Source organism: Oxyura jamaicensis, chromosome 28, assembly GCF_011077185.1.
Source record: "Oxyura jamaicensis isolate SHBP4307 breed ruddy duck chromosome 28, BPBGC_Ojam_1.0, whole genome shotgun sequence".
NCBI classification, from domain to species: Eukaryota; Metazoa; Chordata; class Aves; order Anseriformes; family Anatidae; genus Oxyura; species Oxyura jamaicensis.
The window spans coordinates 4885323-4911978 of NC_048920.1; the positions used below are offsets into that span (position 1 = coordinate 4885323).

Below are 26656 nucleotides of genomic sequence, written 5' to 3' on the forward strand. Positions count from 1 at the left end.
CCTGCCCTTCCTCCTGCTCACAGGCCGCCGCCATTTCCTATCGCATGAAATATCCTCACTGCAGGGATTTCCTCTCACCCCTGCTTGTGCCTTGAAAGTTAATTCAAGGTACTCTTGAGCATCCTGTGAGGAAAACAGGTTGTTGTGGTTCCCTGCACAGTTCTGAGCCGTTTCGTCCACTTGCCTTCCCTTCGAGTAGGTGTGACAGGAGCCTGGATTCCCTGGCAGCAGCAGGGGTTCTCTCTTCACCGGGGCATTCATCCCCCCAGGCCTCGCAGCCCTGCTTGGCCAGCACGGAGCTCAGAGCATCACCTCAGCTGAGCTTTGCCAGTGCTTATCGGGGACAGCTCTGATGTAATCCACACTTCTTTGTAATTAGCAAAAATTGGTTATTCTTAGAAACCTTAATGGATTAAATTAGAGATGATATTGATGGAATGAGATGTTTACACAGCAAGCTAATGACATCCTGCTGCTAAACCATCTCTGAGGTGAAGCTGAGTCATGTGCAGAAAGCAGGGCAAAGCATCAGCACTCGCTGGCACCTGGCTCAGCCCCAGCCCCGTTTCAGCCCAGGGCCAGATCCACACCATGAGGGAGCTCTGAGTCCCAGGCGGCCGCGGGCACGTGGTGTCACCCTCACAGGACTTCTCATATTTCTTCCAGCCTGCAGTCCCCTCCATGGGACTGCAGACCATGCAAGGCATCCTGCTGAGCACCTCGGTGAAATTGCTTATTAAATTATTAATTAAAAAACAAGAAGTCTGGCTGCAGAGTGCAGCACGTGACAAAAGCTCACCCTCTTTGGTTCTGCAGTAGAAATGCTGATTCCTGGAGTCTGGGGAAGGTTTTCCTCATTTCTTAACACGATTATCATCTGCATGGTGCGACAGAAAAGCAGGCTGAGGTGCTCTTTAAGCACTAGCAAGGCTCAGAAATCAGAAGCAAAATTTAAAAATACCAGTATTTAAACCAACATTCACAATTTCTAAAAGAAAAGCAGTCTATGACCTACAGCTGTCTGCCTGAACAGGAAGATGTCATCCCTGAAATAACATTCACCACCTGATTGACTTGATGAATTGAAAACAGGATTCACTTTTACTTTCTCAGCCATGGATAAACTCCCTGGCAGCGCAGTCATGGTGTAGGAGTTGGATGGGATGTTGCAAGCAAATCCCTACCCTGCAGGGAAGAGACAACAGTTCAGTTTCTCAGCCCAGTTCAGTTTTTCAGTCTAGCAGTTTGGTTTTCCGTGGCACAGCCTCCTCTGGGATTGGGTTTTTTGTACCCTTGTCACAGCAAAAGAGGAACAAAGACGTGCAGAGCAAAGGGTTGAGCTCAAAAAATCCCCGGGTCTGTCTGGTTCTCACAGAGCAGGTGCTGTGGTAAAAGGTCAGGGGAAGGGTTCGGTCTGGCCACAAGCAAAAGGGAGGCAGGAAAGCTTTTTCCCTTTATTTTTGAGGGCAGCATTGGTGAAAGAGGAGCAAGGAGAGGACGAGACTTGAGGCCTCAGCCACAGCAGCAAGATGTTGGCACAGATGACAGCACCTGGACAAGAAGGTGATTTCCAGTCCCTCCACAGGGCTGGTGTGGGGTTGTACTGGAATAGAAAATGTGCAGAAGGCAGAGCTGCCCTTGCAGGCTTTCATTCTTCCAGAACAGTCCCCATTTTCCATCCCCCCACCCCCTTTTTTTTTAGGGCCAAAAGTCAAAGAGATGTTTCTGCACTCTCATACTTTGCTCGTAGCTCAGTTCAACTTTTGCTTGGTCAGGGAGAGGTTGCTAGCAGTGATGTGGTCACAGGGGCAGCACATAGTTGAAGTTTCAAATAAGAAGTAACAGAAAACACAGCTGTCAGCTCAAAGGGAAGTTTTTACAAACATTAGAAAGAAGGAAGTCAGAGGCAGGCGGTAAGTCCCTGTGAAGCCTAAAACCAAGCTGTGCTAAAAGCACAGCAGTTAGCCAGAGCCCAGAGCCTGCTGGTGGATGGTGGGGAAGAGCTCACTCGTGTCCTGCACTTAGAGCATTGTTCTACACTTCTGCCATTTTGCAAGCAAAGAGGGGAATCTCAGTGCTCTCTGAAATAAGGTGCAGTTCCAGGTGCCCCCGCTTCTGCCCCGAACTGGCAGCCCTGACCTACAGCTTATTTCCTATCATTGTTCTTGCAGAGATACACACAGCACTGCAGAGCCCCTGATCCCACGCTCTGCATCCAACAGCCGCAGGTACAGGATCGCTGCTCCTCAGAGGAGGAGCCGGGGCAGCTGTTCCAGCAGCATTTGCACATCTCCAGACAGCACAGTTGCTAAGGGCCATGAACCTCCAAGGAAGGAGGTGCTGCTCCGTCCAAGACATGGCATGAAGCGGCTGCAACTGCACACCTGGAGGCTTGGAGCGTGCCACTCTCCTTTCTCTGGAAGGATGGTGCTGAGCGCTGTTTTACATTCTCATTCATAGCATAGTGTGCAAAACCACACTTAGATAAGGAGTGATTTTCTGTCCAGTTGCTCAATGAATTTTGACAGGATGTAAATGCAGAGAGCAGGATACAACCCTGCCTTGCTGTTTGAAGCCAGAAGTGCACAACACCAGGTTCACTGGAAGCTCCAGCACTGTCCAGTTAAGGTCCTGCAGCTCATTAAATACTTGACATTTGCTCTAAGTGGCTCCTGTTGTTTTGTTGTTTTTCTCCATGCAGACCCTCTCATTTGCAAAGAGAATCGTGTTTACTGTTGTTTTCATCCTGTCAGATTTGTGCAGTTCCACAAGCAGGCAGCTTCCCTGCAGGCCAACATGGGAATATAATACCAGGGCTCACAGTGCATGCAGAAAGCAAATGACTCGGTGCCTCCTGCAGCAGGAGCTTATCTCCAGGTGATAGGGCCAACAAGTTAATGCAAGCAATGGATCTTTCCTCAGTACAGAGCTGGAAGCTCCCAGCTAAATGTAAAATGGCAGCTCAGTTCAAAATACAAGAGATAACGAACAACACCATTCCAGTTTGTCACACAGGAGATCCCTTTTCTGCTAGTGCACTTCATGCCTTAGAGCTGTTGCTGCTGGGGGAGCAGGTGTGTGACCAGTACCTGATAGGCACATCAGGGAGACAGCCGGCAGGGCTCTCCTCACTGCTGCACACCCCTCCCCAGCTGATAAAAAACCAAAGACACAGAACACACCACCCCATACAATTCTCACATCTTTCACAACTTTCAGAATGAGATTCCCCTTACCTGCCCCAAAGACACAAACCACAAACACTCACAGTTGGGGTATGTCCAGGTCAAATAATGCTTGCACAACCCTTTCCCTTGATAAGCATACAGCACTTACATGTTGTGCAACAACTTCACAGTGAATAAATATGAAAAAAATCAATTCCAGAGTTAACGTGTAGTATAGTGATGGGTACAACAGCCTATTGATAAAATGTTTTTGGGTCCATACAAACTGGATCTTGTAAAATGACTATTTACAAAACCAAAAATTTAACTTTGTTTTGAAAGTTTATTGGATCATCTTGACACAAAATCATTACAGCAGCTTCTGGTATGTTTTCTTTTTTTTTTTTTTTTTTTTTTTTAAGGGAATGTTGATAACAAATAAATTTGTGAATGTAACACATCATACAGTTTCAAAATTCTAGAATCACTGCACAGGATTCTGTAAGAGAAGATTCTACATGCTAAAGTGACAGTTTCCATCCATGAATTAAAAAAAAAAACACTAATTGAGGAACATTATCCTTTAAGACAATTTTAATATGTTCAGTTTCTAATACACAAACTGGCTAACCAAGGGAGGTTGACCAATACCAAAGACTAACACTTCACCAGCAGTGAAGCCTGCTGCAAATGAATTCCTGCAGCACACAAGTGCTGGCAGAATACAAAGCTGGTCCTAGCAATAAAACCACAGTAGAGCCTTTTCAAGGATACCCTAATATGGGAAGAGTGTAAAGAGCACAATACACACTTAAAGTACAAGACATTAACCCTAAGGATAAGAGCGACACTTTATCCTGTTCCCTACATAGGGTTTTAGTTCAGTTCCACTGGGCATTGCTGACACCTGTTGGGGCAGTGCTGGGGAAGGGCAGACAAGCCCAACTCCTCCCTGGGGGCCTTTTGGAAATAACAAGCAATAGTTTTTGGCTTGTGCCTCAAAGCAAAACCGTTCAAGCATGTTCTCCTTGCTGGGTATGGAACAGCAAGTAAAGGAACTGAAAAAAAAAACACAAAGATTTTGGAGAACGACATCAATTAAGTATATCCGCAAAAGACAGAACAACATCCCTTTCCAGTCAGTGATTCCACAAGATTTAGTGCAGAATGGGCTTCACGCTGTAGACCTTTCCTTTCTTCCCTCAGAAGTAACCTCTAACAGACCTGTGCCGCTCCTCACCAAGCCCGCCCCTCCTGCCACCCAGGCAGAGACAGCTCTGTTGCACGAACCCAGCTACACTTGTGCTGCTAAATCTGTTCCCACTGCTGCGAAGGCAGGGCCAGATGATGCTACAGAGACCAATGAGACAGCACAATGTTGCTGATCTCACAGCACAGAGGAAGGGAACAGAGCTGTATCTGCAACCTGTTTGGAGTACAAGGGATTAAACGGGGGTTATTTCTCTAACCTGATATTGGTCAACCTCAGCTGGTGAGCAAAATGATACAAAAGCGGGAACAGACCCCTTTGGATTTCCAGTTTCTTGCTACACCTTAACTTTTCAGGAATGTGAAATTGAAGTGGACTCAAAATGCATCAGCAGAGACTGCTCAGAGGTGAGAGGCATATGAGAGACTCCATTTGCGGGGACAGTCAACAGGAGCAGATATCAAACAGTAACACTTTCAGCCTGTTTTATGCGCTCACTCTCTACTCTTTCAACTGTCACTAAAAGAAGGTTAAGGCTCAAGGCAACTACTATAAACAGAAACTCAAACATCCCAGTTCCAACAGGGCTCTAGGAGACAGAGGATGTTTATATGCTGATCACAATGGATCTTGAAATAATAACAATAAATCACATTTATGAACAAAAAAGGCCTTCAGGTCCAGCACCAGCCTCTGTTAGAAATATACATCAACTACAGCAGCCGTGAAGACACTCCATGGCTAAGGATCAAATCAAACTTCCCTGGCAATCAGCACAAGCAACAGACTCTGTGCTACTGTCGATAAAATTCTGCTTAGTCCACCATCCCATGCAGATGACAAGGGTTACAGGATCATCATGAACTGCTGAATAAATAGCGCCCCTCCCTCCCTCCTCCAGTCATGTCACCAGAATCTCTTTGGGCTAGAAAGGGTTAACACCACAGTTTGTCAAAAGTTTTGAAATAGAAAGGTAACATACAGCCTTAAAATGTCTAAACTGCAAACAATGGTGGAGTTAACTGAAAAGCACGTGCCCCAGGATAGTACATGCGTACGAGGGAGAAATTTAACACTTCGATCTGCTTGTCTTTACACATTAGGTGTGTTTCTTGTAGTTTGAGTATCTTATAAGGAGTATTCAGCACTTGGACAATGTCTCTTTCATTTCATCCAACAAGTTGCTAAGCAGGGTAGAATCACTACATTTCCCATCTATGGATACAGAGTTCTCTCCCTTGGAAAGAAAAAGAAAAAAAAAATCCATTAGCTCCTCTTTTAAGCACAGGCAATTTTCTTCCCAGCCTAACTTACACACCATCAACAGCCCGATGAGCCTGCACAGGAACAAAGCAGGCTTAGATGAGCAGTCAGATCAGGGAAGCTGTGTTAGTGCTGCTGCTACTCACCGGGTACATGCTGGGCAACAGGAAGCCCCCTGGGTAGCAGCACAGGGAAAACTGCTGGATGGGCCAGATCAATTCTATTACCTATCATGTCCCTGGACGTTTTAGGCAGGAATATTTCCCTCTTTCCAGTAAGATAGAAAAGGTAATAAATTTATTTTCTCTTCAGGTCTGGTTTCAAGTGTTAGATGTACTCACCTTTTTTACCAGTAAGCAGACGTGATGACCTTGGATAGAACGACTGTACATTGATGCACAAGAATCAACACGTTCCACAACTATAAAGAAAGCAGGAGTTCTCATTTAATGGGACAACTTTTTAACATGGGATTTGCTTCTCATAAAAAGGAGTTACTGCTCTGTCTGGCTTCAATGAATACAATCTTCTACCAAGTGAGAGGAAGATGTCAGGGTTAAGATGATGTACGTGCCTGTCTCCTCCTGGCTCCTATCTGGGATGTTTTGTAATAGCGAGGTTATTTAACTTGTCTTCCAAACAAGCTGCAAAGGTTTTGTGGCAAAGACATTGATCAGGATGTAGATCTCTTCCCCAGAAATGCTCTCAACAAGGCAGTGCCTAATGCATATGCGAGAACATGATGAAACAGCTATTTGGTTTTGCTTCACCCTGTATGTGTGTTTTAATTAATTTAGGAACTCTTACCAGTCCAAGCTTGAATAGCTCTCTGCCCTCCTTGGTGAAACAAAGCATTAGGGGAAAGAGGTATGATGAAGCACTAAGATCAAATACAACCTCCAGAGAACAGCTATAGCCCTAACTATAAGCAAGCTGCTCCCGTGATACCTGCCATGAGCCTTGCCAAAATGGAGGAAAGCCACAGGGACCCAAGGAGAGCTCACTTTTTCAAAGCATGATACACTTTGAGGATACGAATGCGTTATAGAACTGGCAGCAACTCCTCTCCCAGTTTTATTTAATCTGGCTGTCAGCTGCTTCTGAGGCCATGGTGTGTTGCACTCACCAAAGACAACAGGAATTTCTGCATCCAAAAGACTCACCTGAAAAGTGATGATGAAAACAGATCTTTGCCAGTAGATGTTGGAAAGAAATGCTAATTCCATCTACTTTAATAGAACTCATGTGTAGATCTCCAGATTCTAGAAGCTTGGCAAAAGCATCACTGCAAAACAGGAAGGAAAGTAAATACTTGTGCTACAAAGTCAAGTGAGATCTGTTATTTAGCCCCATGCAGACCTCAAGACATCTCAGGATGAAGAAGTACTACCAAGCTCTAGGAAAATGGCTTTAGAGCAAACATGAGAACCAGACTGCACTGGAGTATCCTATGGCCTCAGAGTTACTTCCACCCAATCCGTCAGCCTACATGGCATATAGCTCCTTCTTCAGAGTCACTTGAAACAAACCACTAGGCCTACATTAACAGTCAAACATTACAAAAGATAGCTGAACTGTAACCACGCCAATCACAAACAGCCAAACTCAGAAGCATATCTGCAAGATACACAGCATAGCCTGCAGCCAAAGCTCAGCTTCACATGGGCAGCAAAAGCACCGATGTTGTGAGGTGCCCCCTAAATGGCACTTACCTATAGCAAGGCGTCGTGATCAAGTATGAAGCGCAACTGAAGTGCAATTTGAAATCTAGTTTTTCATGGGTTGAACCTTCATCATTCTGCAACAGGTCAAAGGAAAGGAGATGAATGGGAGCCTCAAGGCAGCAAGAGGAGGCACCACCCCCACCTACCAAACAGGCACAGATGAGACTTTCAAGGCTCAATTCCCCCTGATATACTCTGGGGTGGACCTGAAGGATCAGTCTGAGGATGACCATCACGCTGCAATATCAGGCCACTTAGAGACATGATTTGGGCAGGTGGATTAACACATACACCTAGAGCAGGTAATGGACACCACTGGACAGATCTGGCTCCATTTTCAGTTGTGCCCTGATGAATGAAATAAACTGAGCAGACTAAATTTAAGCTAATACTTCAAGATATGGTTTTGTTGTTCACAATTTGCCAAAAATAAACTAACATTTATTTTCCAGATTCTTAGGTACTAAAAATAGAACTGGTATACTACTTATTTTTTAAGAAACATAAAATAGAAGTATACTCAGAAATGGCCACAGCTGTCTACATTCATTTCTTTCAAGCTGTTCACACAGCTACTTCATTAATAATTCTATTGAAGAAAAAAAATTAGAAACCCAGATGATAACCTACAGACCAGGCAGATACTTATTAAACAGTGCCTTCACGTAACATCACTCTTGCTCTGGGTTTCTATCCTTATTAACCTCATCTAATTCTTAGTATTTTTCCTGCCTTGTGCCAGATAGCACTATCCAACTGATCTTTGGGTAGCTGAGTTGTATCTCTCACTAGCTGGTTATCCTCCTCTCCCCTAGCAGATGCATCACTGCAGTGATTTTCTAGCTGACAATGTGGCAAATGTTTCAGGCTGCGTTGCTCACACTGCCAGGAATGACAATTTAGGACATGCTTATGCAGTATTCAGGACACTCTTCGCACAAGATGTCATGTAAAAAACTTCTCATAGAACAGAATGGACTGGTGCAGCAGAGATGAAATGATGCCTAAGAAAAGCTCTAAAGCAGTGCTTTCCACCCAAGTCAAGCTCCCTTATGCAGTTCCAAAGGAAGCAGAAGCACAGAGTTTAAAAAGCTGCACTTACTTTGACTATAAAGGACAGTGTTCCTTTTAACTTCTGAGCCATAACAATACTCTGAAGTGTAAACACAAACTGGGCTTCATTAGAGATTCCTAGCATGAAGAAAGGAAAGGGAGAAGTCAGGTCAGAAAATGGCTTCCATATCTAAGTAATGATTAGAATAAACTGATCGGTAGCAGCTAAGCTTTATGCACTATTTTTGAACCAAGTTTGAAGACTTCCATGTAGTCAGAAGACTAAGCACAATTCCTTTTGTGAATTAGCAGTGTTACAGCAATTAACTCTTGGGTATCTGAGGAGCAACATTGATGACTGGCTTTTGGTTGAGGTTACAGAGAGTTCCTGGGCAAGATGTGTCACAGTGGCAACCTAAACAATTTGCAACTGAAGATTTATAGCTTGCCAAGTAGTTTTCAGAAATTATGTTTGTGTTTTTCTTTTAATGTACAAATCTCTGTCAAGAACTCAAGAACTGCCAAGGAATCAAAAAGAAAAAAGATACCCTCCTCTCTGCTGCTTTCCATGGGGGTAGGGGGAAATCAAAACACATTCTAATGTCAATAAATCCCAGAGAACTTCTGTGAGCTGTTCCACTACTCAAATTAACTCTTTGGGGAAGGAAGCGAAATTCAGAGAAGTTAAGTGAGTCATAGTACTATTCATTCCTCATCTCAGCAAATCCTGTTTCTTTAGGGCTCAGCTCCATATCCAAGAATGTAGGTACTTATAAATTTCCCATGTGTATGGCCTGTACCATTAAAACAGTGGATCAACAGCTTCAGTATGAAGCCAGTGTGGATTCTACTAGATCAAGAACCAGTGGGAAAGAAAGAGGCCTATAGTCTTCTTTAATTTTACATCTCATAGTAAATGAAGTTGGGATTCCTGCAGATGGCCATGCTGGCATGTTCAAAGTTGTACCAGCCTGCAGTCACCTCAAAAAAAGGAACTCGGACAGTTGGACTCCCAGTCCTATGTTACAGGTTTTGCTCTTGCTGTACAGAAACACCTGCATTTATAGCCTTACTGTAAAGCTTATTCTCCCCAGCAAATTGTGTGAAAGCCCACTGAACACCCAGGCAGAAAGACAAGCCTTTCTGGAAAGCAGCAAGTACCAAGAAGTTCAAACAGTACTTTCCACAGGAGGGCAGTGCAGGACCAGACATACTCCAAGAATGCTGTGCAAAGCTGCACATACCAGGGGGTAGTTGGAAGGGCACAGGTATTCCGTCATGTACTGATGATCCTTCTGGTCGGAGCATTTTAGTGTTGAGAGAGTCCAGGACATTTAGTTCCATGCTCTTAAGGAAGCTAGTGCTTTTGTTCTCAAAGATAACAGAGACAGTAACTTGACTATCACTCTGAAGGTTTCCTTGAATATCGTACGTCTGCAAATGAAAACATCATAGGGACGATTGAGAAGCTTCACACAGCAGAGCACCAGAACAGAACACACTATCAGAGCATGGCAAGCTTCGAAGAGAAGGTAATTCAGTACAACTGTAGGATAATGAAAAGCATATTGGTGATCAGCTCCACAGAACTGCTAAGGAGTGAGAAAAGACAACTGAAAAACTTGTTATAGGAGACAACTAAAAGAATGTAGAAAGCTAACAAGGCTCCATCCACACCCTAGGATTTAAATGGTTCTTTAATTAAGGTCTACAAAAGCTCACTGTATTACCCTCAGAGTATTCCCTTCCATTAGGAAACACAAAAGTAATTATCTGAAATTTAATGCCAAAAAACTCACCATTTTAATGTATGGATTTTCAGCAAGAAGGCGGTAACTGGACATAGGCTGAAAAGAAAGAAGTCACAGTTACAATATATAGCAGAACTAATTTCTCGGAAGAGAACTGGCATCCTCTTTCCCCCAAAAAACAGTTTAGCTTCTGTCTTCTTCCCAAGGCAAGAGCTGCCAATGCACAGCTACTCACTGGTAGTGGTTCATCGTCTAGTGTTCCATTCTGCACTGATTCTGTTGCTTCCTCTTCACTGTGATGATGCTTCTTTTTGGATTTCTTTTTATCCTTTGATTTCTCTTCTTTCTCTTTCTTGTGCTTTTTCTTCTTATGCTTGGAGGATTTCTACCAAGAACGAGAAGCTATAATAAAACCTTAAAGAAACCTCTGTATGTCCAGCCATTACCACATGACCCCCCTACCAACCCTGCAACTCTAACTTCTTGGTCTATGCAACCTTCCAGCCAAATGCATAGTTTCCTAGCACTGCAGAAACCTGAAATGGAGCCCTCATTCCTTACACCTCAATAACCATTCTGTGTTGGGTCCCAGTAAAGCCTCGCTCCCAGCTCAGATACCAATGCCTTAGCCAAAAGCAGCCTGGGATTAGTGGAAGGCCAAATATTTTTTGACTGTTTGAAAGCTCAGTTTTAGCTTCCTCAGGGAACAACCAAACCTCTTACTATGAAGTGTGTAGAACTCCTCAAGGAGGTTAACATCCCACTGCACACTATTTGCAGATGAATACACTGAATAAAATGCTGTTGGTAATTCCTGTGTGCTTATTTATGAGAAACAGGAGACACCAGGAGAATATAGTTAAGGGTGTCAGCCACTTAGACTGCTTACCTTTCCTTCGTCTTCTTCCTGCTGCTCTTCCCTTTCTTCCTTTTTTACCTCTTCAGGTTCAGCCACAACAGCAGCACTCACTTCAGGCCCGCTCTGAGTAGATTATCAGAAGGATTATCACACTAATGGAACATAGTTGAAAAAGCTGAATCCCACAACAAGAGAAACTGTTACAGTGACACCCATCCCCTTCCTCCTCCAAAAAACTGTTACTTTGACAGTTACATTAGACTAACATGGTATAAAGGATTTCACTATGTCACTGAAACCTGGCAAACATCATCACCTGATGACAAGATACAAAAGAATTCCTCCAGGGAATCAGTCCCTTTATATTTCACGTCTCTTCCTGTAAAATTTTCCATCAAAATTCATTAGTTTTTCTTTCAGACTATATCTCATCTCTAATAATATTGCTAGTGTCTAGTTCACACCAAGAAATAAAGCTACAGGTTAGTATAATATTAAAATCCACAAAGCCTGGCCTGCAGCTGCATCTGTATTTCTATCCACCGATCTGCACAACAGAGTGAGCTTGAAACTTCCCATTACGGTGTCCAAACTGAGGAGAAAGTTTCATTGCTTCATGGCAGTACGTTGAGGAGATGAAAGCTATCCTTCCCTTCCTTCCTCCAGTATGACAGAACACTAATATCACAGCTAAGAGGCAACTGTAAGAAAAGTTTTCCTGTGACATGGTATGATGTCTACCTGTGGCTGTGTAGTGGAAACAGGTGGTGGAGCAGTGGAGAGCCAGAAATCCAAGTCTTCCCCCTGAATTTCAGGAGAAGAAAAAACATTATGTTAGTTTTGGTATCATTCTAAAATAAATAAATAAACGTTAATACCTTAAATTTTCATGGAAATGCATCTCTCCATAATGCATCAAATATGTTGCAATATATTTAGGAGCAAATCATTCAAGGAGCTTAAGTTCACCTTTTAAATACATTTCTAAACCTGGCCATAGCTGATAGTAACCACAAGTTACAAAGAACACCGGCTGCATCTTAAAGAAAACCTGCATTTCCGCAGAGTGGTTAGGATTGAGGATACTTCTGCATTCAGAAGAACTTGCAAGCTATGTCAGGTTTTATAACTGAAGGATTAAGTATATGGGGACAGGACACAAAACAAAGGTGAGTTTCAGATATTCTGCTAAAGAAACTTCCCCATTTTAAGAACAAGGAAAACACCATTTTTTTGGAAACAGCTTCCAGATTACATCTGCAAGGTCTCTTGCATTGGCTACTGAATTCTAGTAACTTACACAGTTAAGTTATTTTTATTAACAAATCTTCAAATACATTCTTGCAAGGTCGTAGAAGTTTAAGGAGATAAAAGGTAAAAATGTTCAGCTGTTTGAACTGTCAAATGTGACTGTTCCCAAGCAACAATCAAAACACAGCAGTAGATGTGTCCCATAACAAGTTTCTAAAAGAATAGAAGTCTCAAAGAATTACCTTTTTCTCCTCTTCTTCCTCTACTACTTTTTTCTCCTTCTCTTTCTTCTTTCCTTTGTCTCTCTCCTTTTCTCTGTGTTTCTTTTCCTTCTTTTTGGGTTTCTTACTCTTCTCTACAGGTGGAGCTTCTGAGTCTGGTGACTTCAGGGTCTCAGCATTTCTATGTCTCTGCACTGGCAGCTTCTCACTGTCTGCTAACGGCCTTAAAAATACAGAGGACATTATTAGCCTTCTGCAAAGATAACCTGAGTTAAGGGAGCCTACCTGCTGAACTTCCAAGAACAGCTTGATTTTGTTTAAAAAAAGAGTTGGGCCCCGAAATCTAAAACAGCATATACACATACACCTTAAGTCAAGTTTATTTATGTAACTGCAGATACTGCCCTCATGGATTAGAAGTTGACAGAAACACTTCCAAGGTGACTTGAGAGCCAAGCCCTTGCTAACACCTGATCACTCCAATAACAACTATAGTCTCGCAGGCTGAATAACAGAAGGATACATACACACAGCATTATGCTACATTTTTGTGAACTCACTCTTAAAGGAAGATCAAAGATGTGAAAACAGGTGGAAAATTAAACATGGCTCAAGCAGCCCTTGAAGGGCATGTGTTTGTTGTTGTTTTTTTGGTGTTACCTATGAATAGACCACTCTGACTAGAAGTGACTTTCAAGCAGTAAATTGTTTAAATATGGATGTTTATGCTATGAATTTGTACTCTACCGTTACATTCAAAGAAAGTTGCATTTAATGTCAGATATTTGTTTCCAAGACTTATGACTAGTAGCTCAGATACACACTGCATCCAAAAACCATTACTTGGGGAAAAAAGCAACACAGGAATTTATCCATTCTTGCCAAACGCTGTCCTTAAATCAATGAAAAAAGTTGGCTGATTGCCTTTTTTTTTTCTAGAGCTTTTGCTTAACATTGTTTTTTATGTTTGAGCAGCAAACACCAGTTCAGAAAGGTATCTAACAGTCTTATCTGTCTTAATCTTTTGCTTATATTGTATGAAGAGCCAGCCCTGATCAATTTAAAACAAAAAAAAAAACAACAACTTTGAAACAGACTGTAGTGGCAAGAAGGACCCCATCTGTTTGAACTGTAAGCAAATCTCATCTTTAAGCTATTTGACACATAACTGTACAGGACCAGGGATCACTGCTGAAAATCAACAATGAACAGACCTGCACAAATTTGAGGGTCAAGGATTTCAATAGTTTCATGACCACTCAAGCATTTATGCTGTCCATTGAATCAACCAACCTGACAAAGAAGGTCAAGCACTTAGCAGTATAGTCTTACCTGGAAGGCTTCCCTGAAACCAGACTGCATGTGAGCGTGACACAGACATAGCAGTGCAAGCACAGAAAGAAAGAGAGGACAGAGACATGAGAAAACGTGACAGGAGAACACAGCGACTCACATGAAATGGAGAGAGAATGGATGGAAACAATACAAAAGCCCCACAATGCCTCCTAGAGCCCAGCATTCAGAAACTGCTCTGCTTAGTTTTTTCTTACACTGTTGAGGCTTCCCAAGCAAACACAAACTGATATCACAAATTAATTTTCTTTTATACATTTGTCCTTTGCAGACTCAAAGGAGAATGTGACCAGGTAATGAACATTTTTTTTAAAATGCTACACTTCCCCCTCCCTTTTTTTTCCCCCAAGAGCTCCATAGTACCAAACTCCTACAGGTTCCTACAGAACTGCAGAGAATGGCACAGAGCTTCAAGTTGTTTAAGTATCATAAATAGAAAGAGGCAGACAGACTACACACGCACACATGTGCCTGCTAAGCCTTTAAAGCGTTATAGGAGGCATCCATGGACCATAAAACAGCAATTATATTTAGCATTGTGATTCTGTAAGACAGCAACTAAAAAAAGTCTCCACGTGCAATATTTAACAGACATTTTAGCTATCACACAGCCTGCAGGGTATTAGGGCCTGCTGTACTGCTGCTATTACTGTAAGCAACTCCAGTAGCTGCATAGGAACCAGACTCTGGTCGAAGTTGCATGCAATCCAGTAGTATTAAAATATTTTTCAGTAGTGGCACTACACTGAAGGTTCACAAGGCAACAGATGCTACAAACTGGCTGTTAATGCTCAAATTATCACAACACAGTATACACGCTTATAAGTACATACATACATCAGATCTAAGATGAACACATAAATGTGGATCACATTCAGTGGAAATGCATGTTGAATCAAAGAGCTTGGTACACCCAAAAGCTCTAATTCACTTCTGATTCTAGCAACACTTCCTTGTGCCTTCACGTTCTATATGGTCACACAAAATGTTTTTTCACCCTTTCAAAACTCCTTTGAGCATCTGAGGTTTTATCATCTATGCTCCAGTGGAAACCCAAACCTGGATGATCATCCAGGTTACATTTAAGACCTGGAGAGAAACTGCAGTCTTTTCATACAGTGGACTGTATATAGTGTCTGTTTACCCTCGGACTAGTCCTCATGCATTCTGGTTAGTAATTAAGTAAATTCACATACAAAACTGTCACTTACTTATCCAGATCTATATCAAGTGCCTTATATGGATCGTTGGGATCTTTGTCATCCTCATCACTGGGCAATGCATTCTGCAGGAAAGAGAAAGAGACTATCCACTGAAGAAGTGAATGAACCCCAGGCAACTTCGAAAATACACCTCTCAGTGCAGTTTTTCAGATTGCTAACCATGGAATGGGCCAGCTTGCAGTCAGGCACAGTAAGTTATAAGAACAGTGAGTGTACTTTCATGCAGCACGTAGTTACAAGATTAATTTAGAACAAAGCCATTCTTCACAAACTGCAGGATCTGAATTGCTGCTGTTTGGTTTTGATTAACCTAAGTTTTAAGAACAAATACAGATTACATCACTAGCATGTGCAATTAATTACAATCAGCTGCAAACCTGCTGACTAGACAGCAAGTTAATGTCAAAGTGGAGCAGCAGAGCATAATAAATGAAGTGACTATTTGGAGAGTTATTTTTATAGCAGAGATGCATATTTTTTTTGTTTAACAGCTTGAGTGGCAATTTTTGTCTTTTTGTACACAAAAAGACAGTCATTTCTCCCCCAGGAAAGAACAGCTTACAACCATCTCGGTCATTTCTTAAACAGCTTTGCAAGAAGTCAGAGCTCTAACTGCAACAACACAGGCTGGCTGGCAATTCTTGGGGAAAATCTCAGAAGAGCACATACTTAATCAACTGACCTCTGGCATCTCCTCTGTGATGATATCTACATGGTGAGCCGGAGTGATATCCTCCTCACTCTCTGTGTGCAAGGAGTTATGGCGATGATGCTTTCCTCTCTTCTCCTTTTTCTGCTTTTTCTTCTTCTTGTCTTTCTCCAGTTTCTGTTTATGCCTTCGCTCTTCTTCCAGTTTGACATACTGGTCAGACATAGGCATTCCTGCAGAGGAAGACAAACTGCTTTCAATCCACTTGAACACTGATCAGTCCACGAACCTTGCTTCTTAGCGGCTCTGAATTAGGACAATCAGCACTGCCTTACACTTCAACATCTCCTATAGCACTTCTAGCAGCAACTTTCCTGCTGCACTCCATCTCTCTCCAAAAATAGGAGAGCAGCATTCTGCTCTGATTCTTGTTTGTCTGCATTAAATGGATTACAAAGAGGGTCTAAATATGCACACTTCAACTAGAATTGGTGTTATGGATATACTAATACTGACAATTTTCCATTCTTTTGCAAAATGCTTTGCTATGTAAACTTCAAATATTTGCCCTTAAGACTTATCACTTTCAATTTACTGCCCAACAGTGTATCAAATTAGTTTGAAGCTATTTTTGTTTTAAAAAACAAAATCATACCACAAAACCAATCCGTACCATTAGACTCCACTTAATGCCGCCTGTCCTTTAAAGAATTCCCACACTACAGACTTGGCTGTACAACATACTTAATCACAGAATTACTTCTAATACTGTCTTGAGAGCAAGTGGACTCAGACCACTGTACTCTTTTCTAAGAAATGTTAGTTAAGGAGAACCATTTAGGAGTCTAATCAAAGCATACTCCTTGTACTTAAAAATTAAGTTATTTTTGCTTAAAAAAAAATCTGTAATTGATTTTAAATATTAACTGCACTTACCTGGAACTTTTAAGGGGACAGAGAGGTCAATCTGGACCACAGGTATATGTTCCACACCTGGAGTGTCTTGGTATCGCTGGGAAAAATGAAAGTTTATGTTCTGAGCATTGCCAGATCTATATAAATAGACATACTACATTACAAAATAGCAAGCAGTTTAATCCTCTAAGCAAACATTTTAAGGACAGGAATGGAATAGCTCAGTACTAAATCCTATCTGGTAGCAGGATGTATTTTAGAGCTAACTGGTAACTATTATCAAACACCCTGCTTCTAACTACAGAGCCTTAACCCTGTTACAGCCACAGACAAGGCTTGTTGCAACTGATGAAATTTTGGTTTATGCTTTACTGACAATAAGGTGCCACTTCAAAAGAAGTTTAGAGGTCTAGGCTGAGGAAAGTGGGACAGTCCTTAGGACAGAGGGAATAAAACAGGATATTTTCCTGAAAAAGACGGCAAAAAAGCCACCACAACCCTTTGATTTCACACTCCGTGAACACGCAGTGTATTTTAAGGGGAACATGTTTCGGTGTGGATGTTAACTACTAACCTTAAAGTGCTTATTCACTCTCTCCAGCGCTCTTAATGAAGTGCCTGGCAATCTGAACCCTGAATCCATCAACCACAGTTGGGACAAACTACCTGCACAGGAATTTGTGACATAAGGGCAAAGAATAAAAGTTTCTTTGCATCTTTTAGAGTCTTGTTGCTGAAATCCAAACACCGGGCATTCCATGACATGTTAAAGATTGTTACAAGCTTCTCTGCAATGGGAGCTGTGAAAGTCACCACTTTATTTTTTAACTGGAGGTCCGCTGGAAATCCACAGAAAGCCGGCTGCTCTTGTGGTATTTAGTAATTTGCAAGTTTTTCAACACAAATAAGGCCTATAAAAATAGATGTATGCAGTCACTCGAGTTGCCACACTAGTAATCGACCCTAACTGCAGTAGAGATAATCAGACGTGTCTCAATGGGAAACTGCAGCTCTGGCATTCAAAGAGACTTCACACACTTAAAGATAGACCAGCAGAAGACTTTCATTTGAACTCACCTTCTGTGGGGAAGGAGAGCTTTTAATATAAAATGGGTTGTTTGCCTGCTCTTGTTTCCGGGCTTCTCGACGCTAAAAGAGAGTTTAGTTAGAATGTTTGCTTACAAGCAAAGAGAACTAAGAGGCCTCAGAATGCAAAAACGTGATCTCCCTTAATATTTGGAACATTGCTTAACTACTTGCAAAAAATACTACAGCATAGTAGCTTGATTATGATTAACTATGAGTTATGAGACATACTAGTATACAACTTTAAGTACTGTTATTGCTGTAACTGATACTCCTTAGAAAATCCTTTCATTGCCTTTTGATTCTAGACTAGATAACTTCCTTAAGACCAGATCTGGATGGCAATGCAAACATTTCTGTTTTCATTTTCACAGCTTGGAGGAAGAAGTGAAAATTCTTATCAACAAAAATTACTCTCTAAGGAAATAGAAAACGTTCAAAGTAGGAAAGGTGCTATCACTACTAAGAACAGACATTACAGTAGTTTACAGAAGCTGCTGAAGTCCATGAGCAAAGGTGCTGCCTCTTTTTGCCGATATAGAGCACACAGTCACACAAGTACACCAATGAAGGAGATACATAAGAACAAGTAGTTGCAGAGCCTGGGACAAGTGTTCATCTTCAAGACCCTGTACTTTAAAGTGAACTGCATTACACAGTACAGTTTACAGGTCAGATTTTTACAAGAGCTCAAAGTTCCTAACAAGGAATTTTTATATCTTCCTTCCATTTGGACAAAATAAGAAAGCCACACTTCCAGGAACACCTGATATTGGACGTATTCCACAGTGACTACAGATACTTCTATTCAAACACGTATTTTGTTCACATCAAATCATCAGATTTCCAGAGCTGTAGAAAGCAGTCTGCTTCTGACTGCAAGGAGAATCTGTAACAGCAGTTACAACTGTTTTATTAACTCTGACAATATTACTAGTGAGCTAAGTACCAAAAAAAAAAAAAGCATATTAACATTCACTCACTCTGGCCAGTTCTTCTTCATCTATTTCTGGCTGTCTGTGCCTGGAATGCCTTTGTTCCTCATCATGAAAAATTGTTTTGGGCTTTTCATCTTCTGACTCACTGTCTGATGGAGGCTCATTGATCCAGGCATCAAGGTCCAAGCTGGTAAGAATTGCAGTAAACGCAAATAGCTTGGCTAAGTACCCTTGAGTATTTCACTTTTTCTAGTCATACATTTATCTTTACTATTTAAGATTTTAGAAGTTCAAATAAAGCACTGCAAGCAAGAAGGAATCTTACTTACCCCTCTGGAACTGGGACTTTCTTCTGTGCTTTAGGAGCGACAGGGTTCAGCTCACCAGCAAACAGGGCTATTACTTCCTCAGCTACAGGCACTTCTTTTATTTGTAGCTTTTGAATGTATTTTATTAGTTGCAAAATACAAGAAGCCTAAGAACAAACACAAAAGTAATTTTGGAACAAATATTTTAAAACTGACCAAAAATGAACTCCAACTAAAGTCAGCTGAAGATAACTGTAGTGACTACCGCAATAAGGGAATTAAAAGAAGCACCATACTACTTCTAGCTGTGTCTAATTTATTACCGACTCCAATAGACAAACCAAAACACAGCTGCCTCTCTCCACCATAGCATATAATGCTATTTACCTGGCTTTACAAAACACTTTTCTAGAACAAAGTACGTAATAGACTGGATTCAAAAGGGATTTTATTTTTTTTTGTCCTCCCCCCCATGAAAAGAGCACATCAAAAACAAAGATTTAGGCTTAACAGGGAATAGGCAGTGGGGCTGGGTTGAAGAGCCTGCAGTCTTTTTCCCTGCTAAGCCCGTATGGTTTAACGAACACACTTGTGACATAGCACACAAGCATGTATTGCCTGCACAGACCCTCTCTTGCTCTCCATTTAGGTCTTGCCAGCACACAGCATTTTTTAAATCAACGAATGCAAATCTGACTGTACTGCTGAATTTATCACATCTTACTATAAAATAACCACTTGCTCACTCTTAACCTTTATCACATGCAAAAATAAAAACAAACTAAGATTTCCATGCAAGGCAGACCAAGTAAGCAAATCACTGTAAAGCCTCAAAAATTCTATAGCGTTTCCTAAATACTATAGTTATTTGTCTCCATCTGTCACTTTCCACCCTATGATAGTTGCTGATAAAGGCAGGGGCAAGGTAGTTTTGGAACACAACTACCCTGTGTATCCACTAGGAATTAGGATGTATGGCAGCTCTTTTTGGTTCAATGGGTACATCACAAAAATCACTGCAGTCATCTTGCAGCATTTTGAATTGTGATCTTGGAAAATGGACTTCACAACATGTTCGAGTCTTAGATCACAACTTTAAAATTAAATTGTTTTGAATCAAGTTCTTGCAAGCAGCCTTTGGGGGCGATTTTGATCTAGAACTAGATCTGGGCTCTGACACAAAATGTCACCACTCTTACCACTCTTCTAGTTCCAAGGTGCCTTTTCACTGAGATACAAGAAGTACAGAACACAAACATCACTCTGATAACAGTAGCTTGCATAAAATACGCATGTTGACAAAAAATGAGATGTGATCCAATACAAATGAGTCTTTGTATGATAAATTCCAAGATAAGTTTGTTCTCTTACCCTCTCCTGAACTTCTAGATCTGCACTCTGTACAAACTGAGGCAAGCGCTCAATCATCAGCTGTGTAATTTCCTGAGCTGCTTCCTTTTCCCCAGATTGTTCTTTCTGCTGTAGGATGGATGCATAGAGCTTCACCATGTTCTGGACGTAAACTGCCTGGATGTGGCCTGGTAGAGTTGTAACTTTAGGCCTCAGCATTGCCTCTAAAGTTTGGTTTGCTTCCTCAAGGTGTCTAAAAAGACAGAGTGAACATATGAAAGACAGCAATTAAGCAACTTCAACATTTTGTCAGTCTTAATAGAGAATTTTTCAAAAACCTCTGTTAAAGTACGAAGTGTTGCAGAAATACAAGTGGGACTACAAATACATAATCATTTGCTCTCTGCATCTTTTCCCCTTTCAAATGACAGCGGTAGCATGATAGAGCAATCTACAACTTTATCCTTTTAAAGAAGGGAGAAGGGGAGGGACACCTCAGCTTCCACCTCTACAGTTTCAGTACTTTTTCCATTAACTAAGCGTTGCACATTACGTGCAACTGCACTGACAAGCTGGGACTAGCAGCCCAGGTCATTTTCTACCATTCTGTACTTCACCACTGCATCAGTGAGGTGGTATTTCCACACAGTTACTGAACAAATATAAAATGTGGATGCCCCCATCTCTGGAAATGCTCAGGGACACATTTGATGGAGCCCCAGGCAAGCTGATCAAGTGAGTGGCATCCTTACCCATGGCAGGCGTAGCTGGAACTAGATGATGTTTAAGGTGTCTTCCAACTGAAGCCATTCTATGATACAATACCATGGTACATCCAATTTATCAAAATGAAAGCTAGGTAAAGCACATGTGCATGCGCACACAGCCAAGAGATGAATATATCTATTTAAGATGGAAATTAACGTTGACACAACACTGGAGATCGTGCTACTGCTGGTACAAACCAGTTTGGGACAGAAATAATACTTCTCATTCTCATGAAAAACAACTCCGCAAAAACCTCTCAAAGCCAAAAGAGGAAGAAAAACAAGAAAAAAACATTTCAGTCAAACAAGCTCACTGGATATTTTCCCTATAAAATAGGGTTAGACTTATTAAAGAGTTCAATCACTGGCTTAAGGTATGACTGCTTACATCCACAATCATGCTTTATTGTATGAGTGACAGGAATACAGAGGAAAACAGACACTCAAAATGAAGCATCTGTTGAGTAGGGGAATCTCATGGGGTGAAGTGAAGGAAAGAAACAATCCTTTTGTTAGTAATAAGGGTGCACGTTCTGAGCCACCCCTCTCAAAAAGTAGTTTTTAATTATCTGAATCTGTGTCCAAAAGAAGCTGTTCAAAGTGTCAGACATCCCAATTGCACTTACTCAGAGAATTCCCCACATATCCAAGCAGCAGCGTAAAGCACCTCACAGATTCCGTTCCTCTGGGTGTTGCTGGCTATGAGATGAGCGTTGTCCAAAAGCATAGCCATTTGAGAAACTGCAAATTTACGAATAGCTTTAACTCTGATAGCTACATCTAACATCTGAGCTGCTATAAGATGCCCATGCCGTGTGCCTTCCAATCGGGTCAGTTCCACCAAGATGCTTATGTACCTACAAAAAGCAAAAGGGACACAGTTTTATCAACGGACAATCACACATTACCATTGCTGGCAATTCCGAATTTGACAGAAAACCACTGACCATTCAAAGTTTGTGATATATTGGTAATTTGACTGACTACAAATATCTATGATTTTAGTCAGCAGTTCATCCCGGTACGTCGTCCCTTCTGCTTTATCCACATGAATCATCAATTTCTTCACTATCTCCATCAAGTTCTTCTTCGAAACCTGTTGAAGAGTTATCGAAGGGTTGAACCAAGAATAAGCTATTTCCTGTACTGACAAATTCTTCTAATTCCAGCGAAGCAACTGCTAAACTCTTTGATGGACCTATGTTATTGTATTAACAAGAAATCAGAACCAAGGGCAAAGACCCCCCCCCCCCCAATGAAAAGCACTTTACTTCAAGAATTGTAAACACAGTCCTTTCACAGATCAAGTGTTCTCACCACAAGGTTGCCCCTGTAGCCTATGCACACTTTGTAAACTGTTCTGCACAGCTGCAGAACACGTGCACAAAGCTGGCCGCACACAAAAACAATCAGAATGAAATTCTGTATGGCATTAAGAAGGCATAACAAAACTGAAAGGGCTAATTTGACAGAGAAGCAGCTTAAAGCTGCCTTTTCCGAGTGCTCCAGACCTTCCCATTCTTTGTGTAACTTATGTCAACCCCAGCTGTTGTGTGCTGCAACATGGACTGCAATGCAGAAGAGCAGTGACTTATCCCTGTATGTCCACAGCCACTTTCCACCTAGAGGAAGGAGCAGCGAATTCTTCGGTCTCCTTCTGGGTGATTTCCATAGTGCCTGAACTCAAAGTCTTTCCACAGCTGGAATGTATTTAAAGCCCTCGTATGCTGTACCAGATCTTTTATTTGCAAAAAGTACCAGAAAAAGTATGACAGTTATTATTACAATGCTACTGAGGAGAAGACAAAGGTTTTTTGTCAAAAAACAAACAAACAAACAAACAAAAAAACATTAGCCTCTTAAACAAGGGGTCACATGGGCTGGAAGGGAAAGGAAATAGGTGCAGAAACATACCATGCCATACAGCAGATCTAAAGCTCTGAGACGGATAGACTCATCTTTGTCATCCAAACATTGGAGAATGAGATCCTTGTGAGACTGAACTGACTTAGGATGTGTTTTCAGGATTTTGGACATAGCTAACAATCCCAGGTATTTCACTGTGAGAGACAAAATAAAACTTCTTTCCAAATATAGAAATACTGTTGTGTTGCGCATGAAAACTTAGTATTGACTGCTTTTACTTGCACCAACTTTTACATGTTCAAATAACTATCTCCGATGAGGAGGACCATTTCTGAGAAACAGCACATTGCAGGTTTTCCTTCATTTTATAATCTCCCCCCCAGACCCATAGTTCACATAGTCGTCACAGCCTTCTTGCACTTCAAGCTTTATCACTGATTTAAAAATATATATTTAACATATAGGTTTTGAGAGCTGGCATCCTAAGATGAACACAGCTTAAAAAGCACGAAGAAGATTGGTATATTAAGCAGGAGCCCTGTTCTCAATGGAAAAAAAGTCAGGAAAACAGGTCAAGAAAAGCTTTTGCACAAGGAAGCTTTTTACAATGTTCTTTGTAGTCACTAAAAAAGCAACCATTTTACTACTATGTTTTCCCTACAGAATAGCCCTCACTACTCTGCAAGCAGCAAGTTTATAAAAAGGGATCGAAGAGAAGTGTTTTAGATTTCCAAGACCACAAGCAGTAGTAATACTCATCTGTTTTTAAAAAAGCTCCTTATAAGAAACTTTCAACATCAAAAATTATTTCCACATTACAAAACCAGCAGTTGCTTACAACATACCAGGCACTATAATAATGAGTAAGCTGTTTGGAGAGAACTCATTGCTCTAAGACTGCTGCAGGTTCCCTCCAGTGACTGGTTGCTAAAAGCTTCCATGCAGACAAGCAACATACTTACAGTTCTGGTCAGAATCTTCTATCAATATTCTTAGCTTCTGTACACAAAGCTGGGGAAAAAAAAAAAAGAGACTGCTTATTACAAGCTTCAAAAATCTAAATTAAACTGTTTGTAAAGTTTACTCAATACACAAGGGTGGCTAGAGCACACAAGGAAGCATTCTAAGGAAGACTTGCAGCCTCTGGTAAGACAGACTTGTTGCATTCACAGATTTCAAAACAAAAGGAATAGAGTTCTTATGATTGCATTGATACAAGATGAATAAAACAGAAAACCTTTAAAGGAGGGGAATTTGCATATTAAACCAAAGAAAATAACAGAATTAATATCAGAAATGCTTCAGTCTGTAGGATTCCACCTATGTGAGAGCTCTTCAGTGAGCTATTTATTGCTTTAACAAAGGAACATAATCCAATTTCTCCATAGCACTTGGTATTACACAGTAGAGCAGAACAAGTAACACCCACCAGAACCCAAACAGTGTTATACCTGGATGCTAGCGCTGTGATTAGGCATCCCAGAGGATAGTGAGATCAAAACTGAAATAAACAAACAGAGGTTTCAGATGTTATATTCATTCAGAATATAGTAAAACACAAAGGTCAACAGCTAGCTCAGCTCACAAGGAAAGATAAGCTTTTGTTGCTTATCTTTTCGGTGAGCTAGAGAGGAGAGAAGGTTATAGCTCTTATACTTTATGAAAAGTAATAAATATCAGGGCAGGAAAAAAATATAAAGGCATGAGCTGTTGGAACAGCCAGGTCAAAGCTGCTTTATATTACACTTTGCTCTCATTAATGTTTATTTTACTGATATCACACAGCAGTCATGGCTGTAAATATGTCACCAGCTACGGCACAGATTAATTTAAGTGTACGCTTCCCTAAAGTAATGAAATGCAGCAATGGAGCCTAGAGTTTAATATATTTAAACTAGAGTTTTTTCATCAAGCCAGCAAGAGACTCAAGGCTAAATCAGCTCCTGCTGTTGATTACATCAGACATTTGTAAAGCAACAACATGCAACCCATGGCAGGAAAGGTGGTGGGATCTTGTTAACTACTGTTGTCACCTAGCACGTACGTGACGACACAATGCTTTACCAAGCCAGTAACACAAACTGACCTTAGTGACTAATAAGTGCAGTGGCATTTTATTCTCCATAATCCTGCAGAGCTACATTTCTGGGAAGGAGCATGGATGGTAGCTTTTCAGGCCATGCAGGAAACTGGAAGGTACAAGGTGCTGCTCTGATGCAGGTACTCAGCTTCACATTCTCCAAATTCGTGTTTTACACTATAGTCCCTTAGCAGGCCTCCCTAGGGTGATCTTAGTGAATTTCTCTTTGAACCAGAATCAGGACAAGAGGGAACGCCCTCAAGTTGCACCAAGAGAGGTTCAGATTGGAAAATAAGAGACACTTCTATTCAGAAAGAGCAGTCAGGCACTGGAACGGGTTGCCCAGGGAGGTGGTAGAATCACCGTTTCTGGAGATGTTTTAAGAAAGGTTGAACCTGGTTCCACCTGGTTCACCTACTAAACCATGGACCATGCACCATGGTTTAGTGGGTGATATTGGCGGTAGAGAGATGGTTGGACCAGATGATCTTGGAAGTCTTTTCCAACCTTAATGGTTCTGTGATTTACCCTATTTTCTCTCAAGGAAGGCACCCTCTTATTATCTACAATGGAATTAGCATCAGTGCTATTTCTTTTTTCCTCACCATCGTAACTTCATCTTGCATTTCCCTGATGGAATCAGTGAACACAAAGCAAGTGACAACAAGTGATTTCTTTGAACTGATCCAATACAGTACATTCCTGCATCATTACCCCTTGGAGAATCTAAAGCTACCCATGAGACAGACTCATGGCCAAATTGTGGATATCAACAACTCTCTGCTTCCACGTGAGGGCAGGAACGTGCCAGGTCTCAGCTGGAATACCATGTTACCCCATTTTGCTTTAGTTTCTTTCTCCATCCCCAGTAGTGAGTTCACACCGCTTTCCCCACTCAGAAATGAATGTAAACTATAGATCTATTATTTCAGTGACCTCATTCAAGGAATCGCACTAAGTCTTCTTTATTTCTCCAATTCCACGACTTAAGAAAAAAAGCCTACTATTTTTCCTCACAAGTGTCGTCAAAGTTTCCATAAGGCATTGATTAGGTTCTTCATTTTATTGCTGCTGGCATATTTCACAGTTTTAACAACACTTAGGAGCTTGAATATAAATAACAAATTATATAAAATATAAATAACTACTCATTGTTAGTGAATGCTTTGTTTATACTTCAGCAAATAAAACATAGCTGTAATAACTTAACCTCATCTACTGACAAAGGATTTTGGTTACAGTTATGTAGTGAAAGAAATCACTGAAAGCTTGCCAAGTGATTTAATTTGGTTATAAAAATACATTAAGTTAAAAAACAGTCACAATTAATTGATGACAAAGTTCATCACGTTCTTTCTAGGTCACAAATCTCAGTTCTCACCTGCTATTACTGTGTTCACACATTCATATAAGAGAGACATGGCTGAGGTGCTGAAACAGAAATCAAGCATTTTAAATAGGGAATAAAACCATCACATTTTGAAGAGTTGTCAGCAATATCTTGGAGCTAGTTAACACCTTTAATTACACAGGAAACTGCCAGTATTCTATTCCATATACCTCCGAACAAGAGGAAACGATTCTCACTTATAAATGGGAGGGAGGCGGTACAGCTGGCTACT

The 26656-nt window shown here is 41.1% G+C and overlaps 1 protein-coding gene across 2 annotated transcripts in view; it reads right to left on the reverse strand.

The window, feature by feature from the left end:
• Positions 1–3490: 3490 nt before the first annotated feature.
• The window catches only part of AP3D1 (adaptor related protein complex 3 subunit delta 1), a 43392-nt gene continuing 20226 nt past the window's right edge, over positions 3491–26656 (reverse strand). The window contains exons 9-33 of one of the 2 annotated variants that reach the window (XM_035348118.1): positions 26416–26465; positions 24406–24455; positions 23917–23965; positions 23003–23148; positions 22036–22184; positions 21715–21945; positions 20343–20574; positions 18993–19138; positions 18709–18850; positions 17717–17788; positions 16661–16736; positions 15758–15957; positions 15064–15137; positions 13832–13855; positions 12521–12722; positions 11769–11831; positions 11058–11150; positions 10404–10553; positions 10217–10264; positions 9662–9851; positions 8467–8555; positions 7353–7438; positions 6804–6925; positions 5982–6061; positions 3491–5614 (exon numbers count right to left, since the gene is read on the reverse strand). In XM_035348118.1, coding sequence (XP_035204009.1) covers positions 5519–5614; positions 5982–6061; positions 6804–6925; positions 7353–7438; positions 8467–8555; positions 9662–9851; positions 10217–10264; positions 10404–10553; positions 11058–11150; positions 11769–11831; positions 12521–12722; positions 13832–13855; positions 15064–15137; positions 15758–15957; positions 16661–16736; positions 17717–17788; positions 18709–18850; positions 18993–19138; positions 20343–20574; positions 21715–21945; positions 22036–22184; positions 23003–23148; positions 23917–23965; positions 24406–24455; positions 26416–26465 — 2860 coding nt within the window. In that variant the 3' untranslated portion in view covers positions 3491–5518. The remainder of the gene's footprint in view (positions 5615–5981; positions 6062–6803; positions 6926–7352; positions 7439–8466; positions 8556–9661; positions 9852–10216; positions 10265–10403; positions 10554–11057; positions 11151–11768; positions 11832–12520; positions 12723–13831; positions 13856–15063; positions 15138–15757; positions 15958–16660; positions 16737–17716; positions 17789–18708; positions 18851–18992; positions 19139–20342; positions 20575–21714; positions 21946–22035; positions 22185–23002; positions 23149–23916; positions 23966–24405; positions 24456–26415; positions 26466–26656) is intronic. The other variant, XM_035348119.1, reaches the window with a different exon arrangement.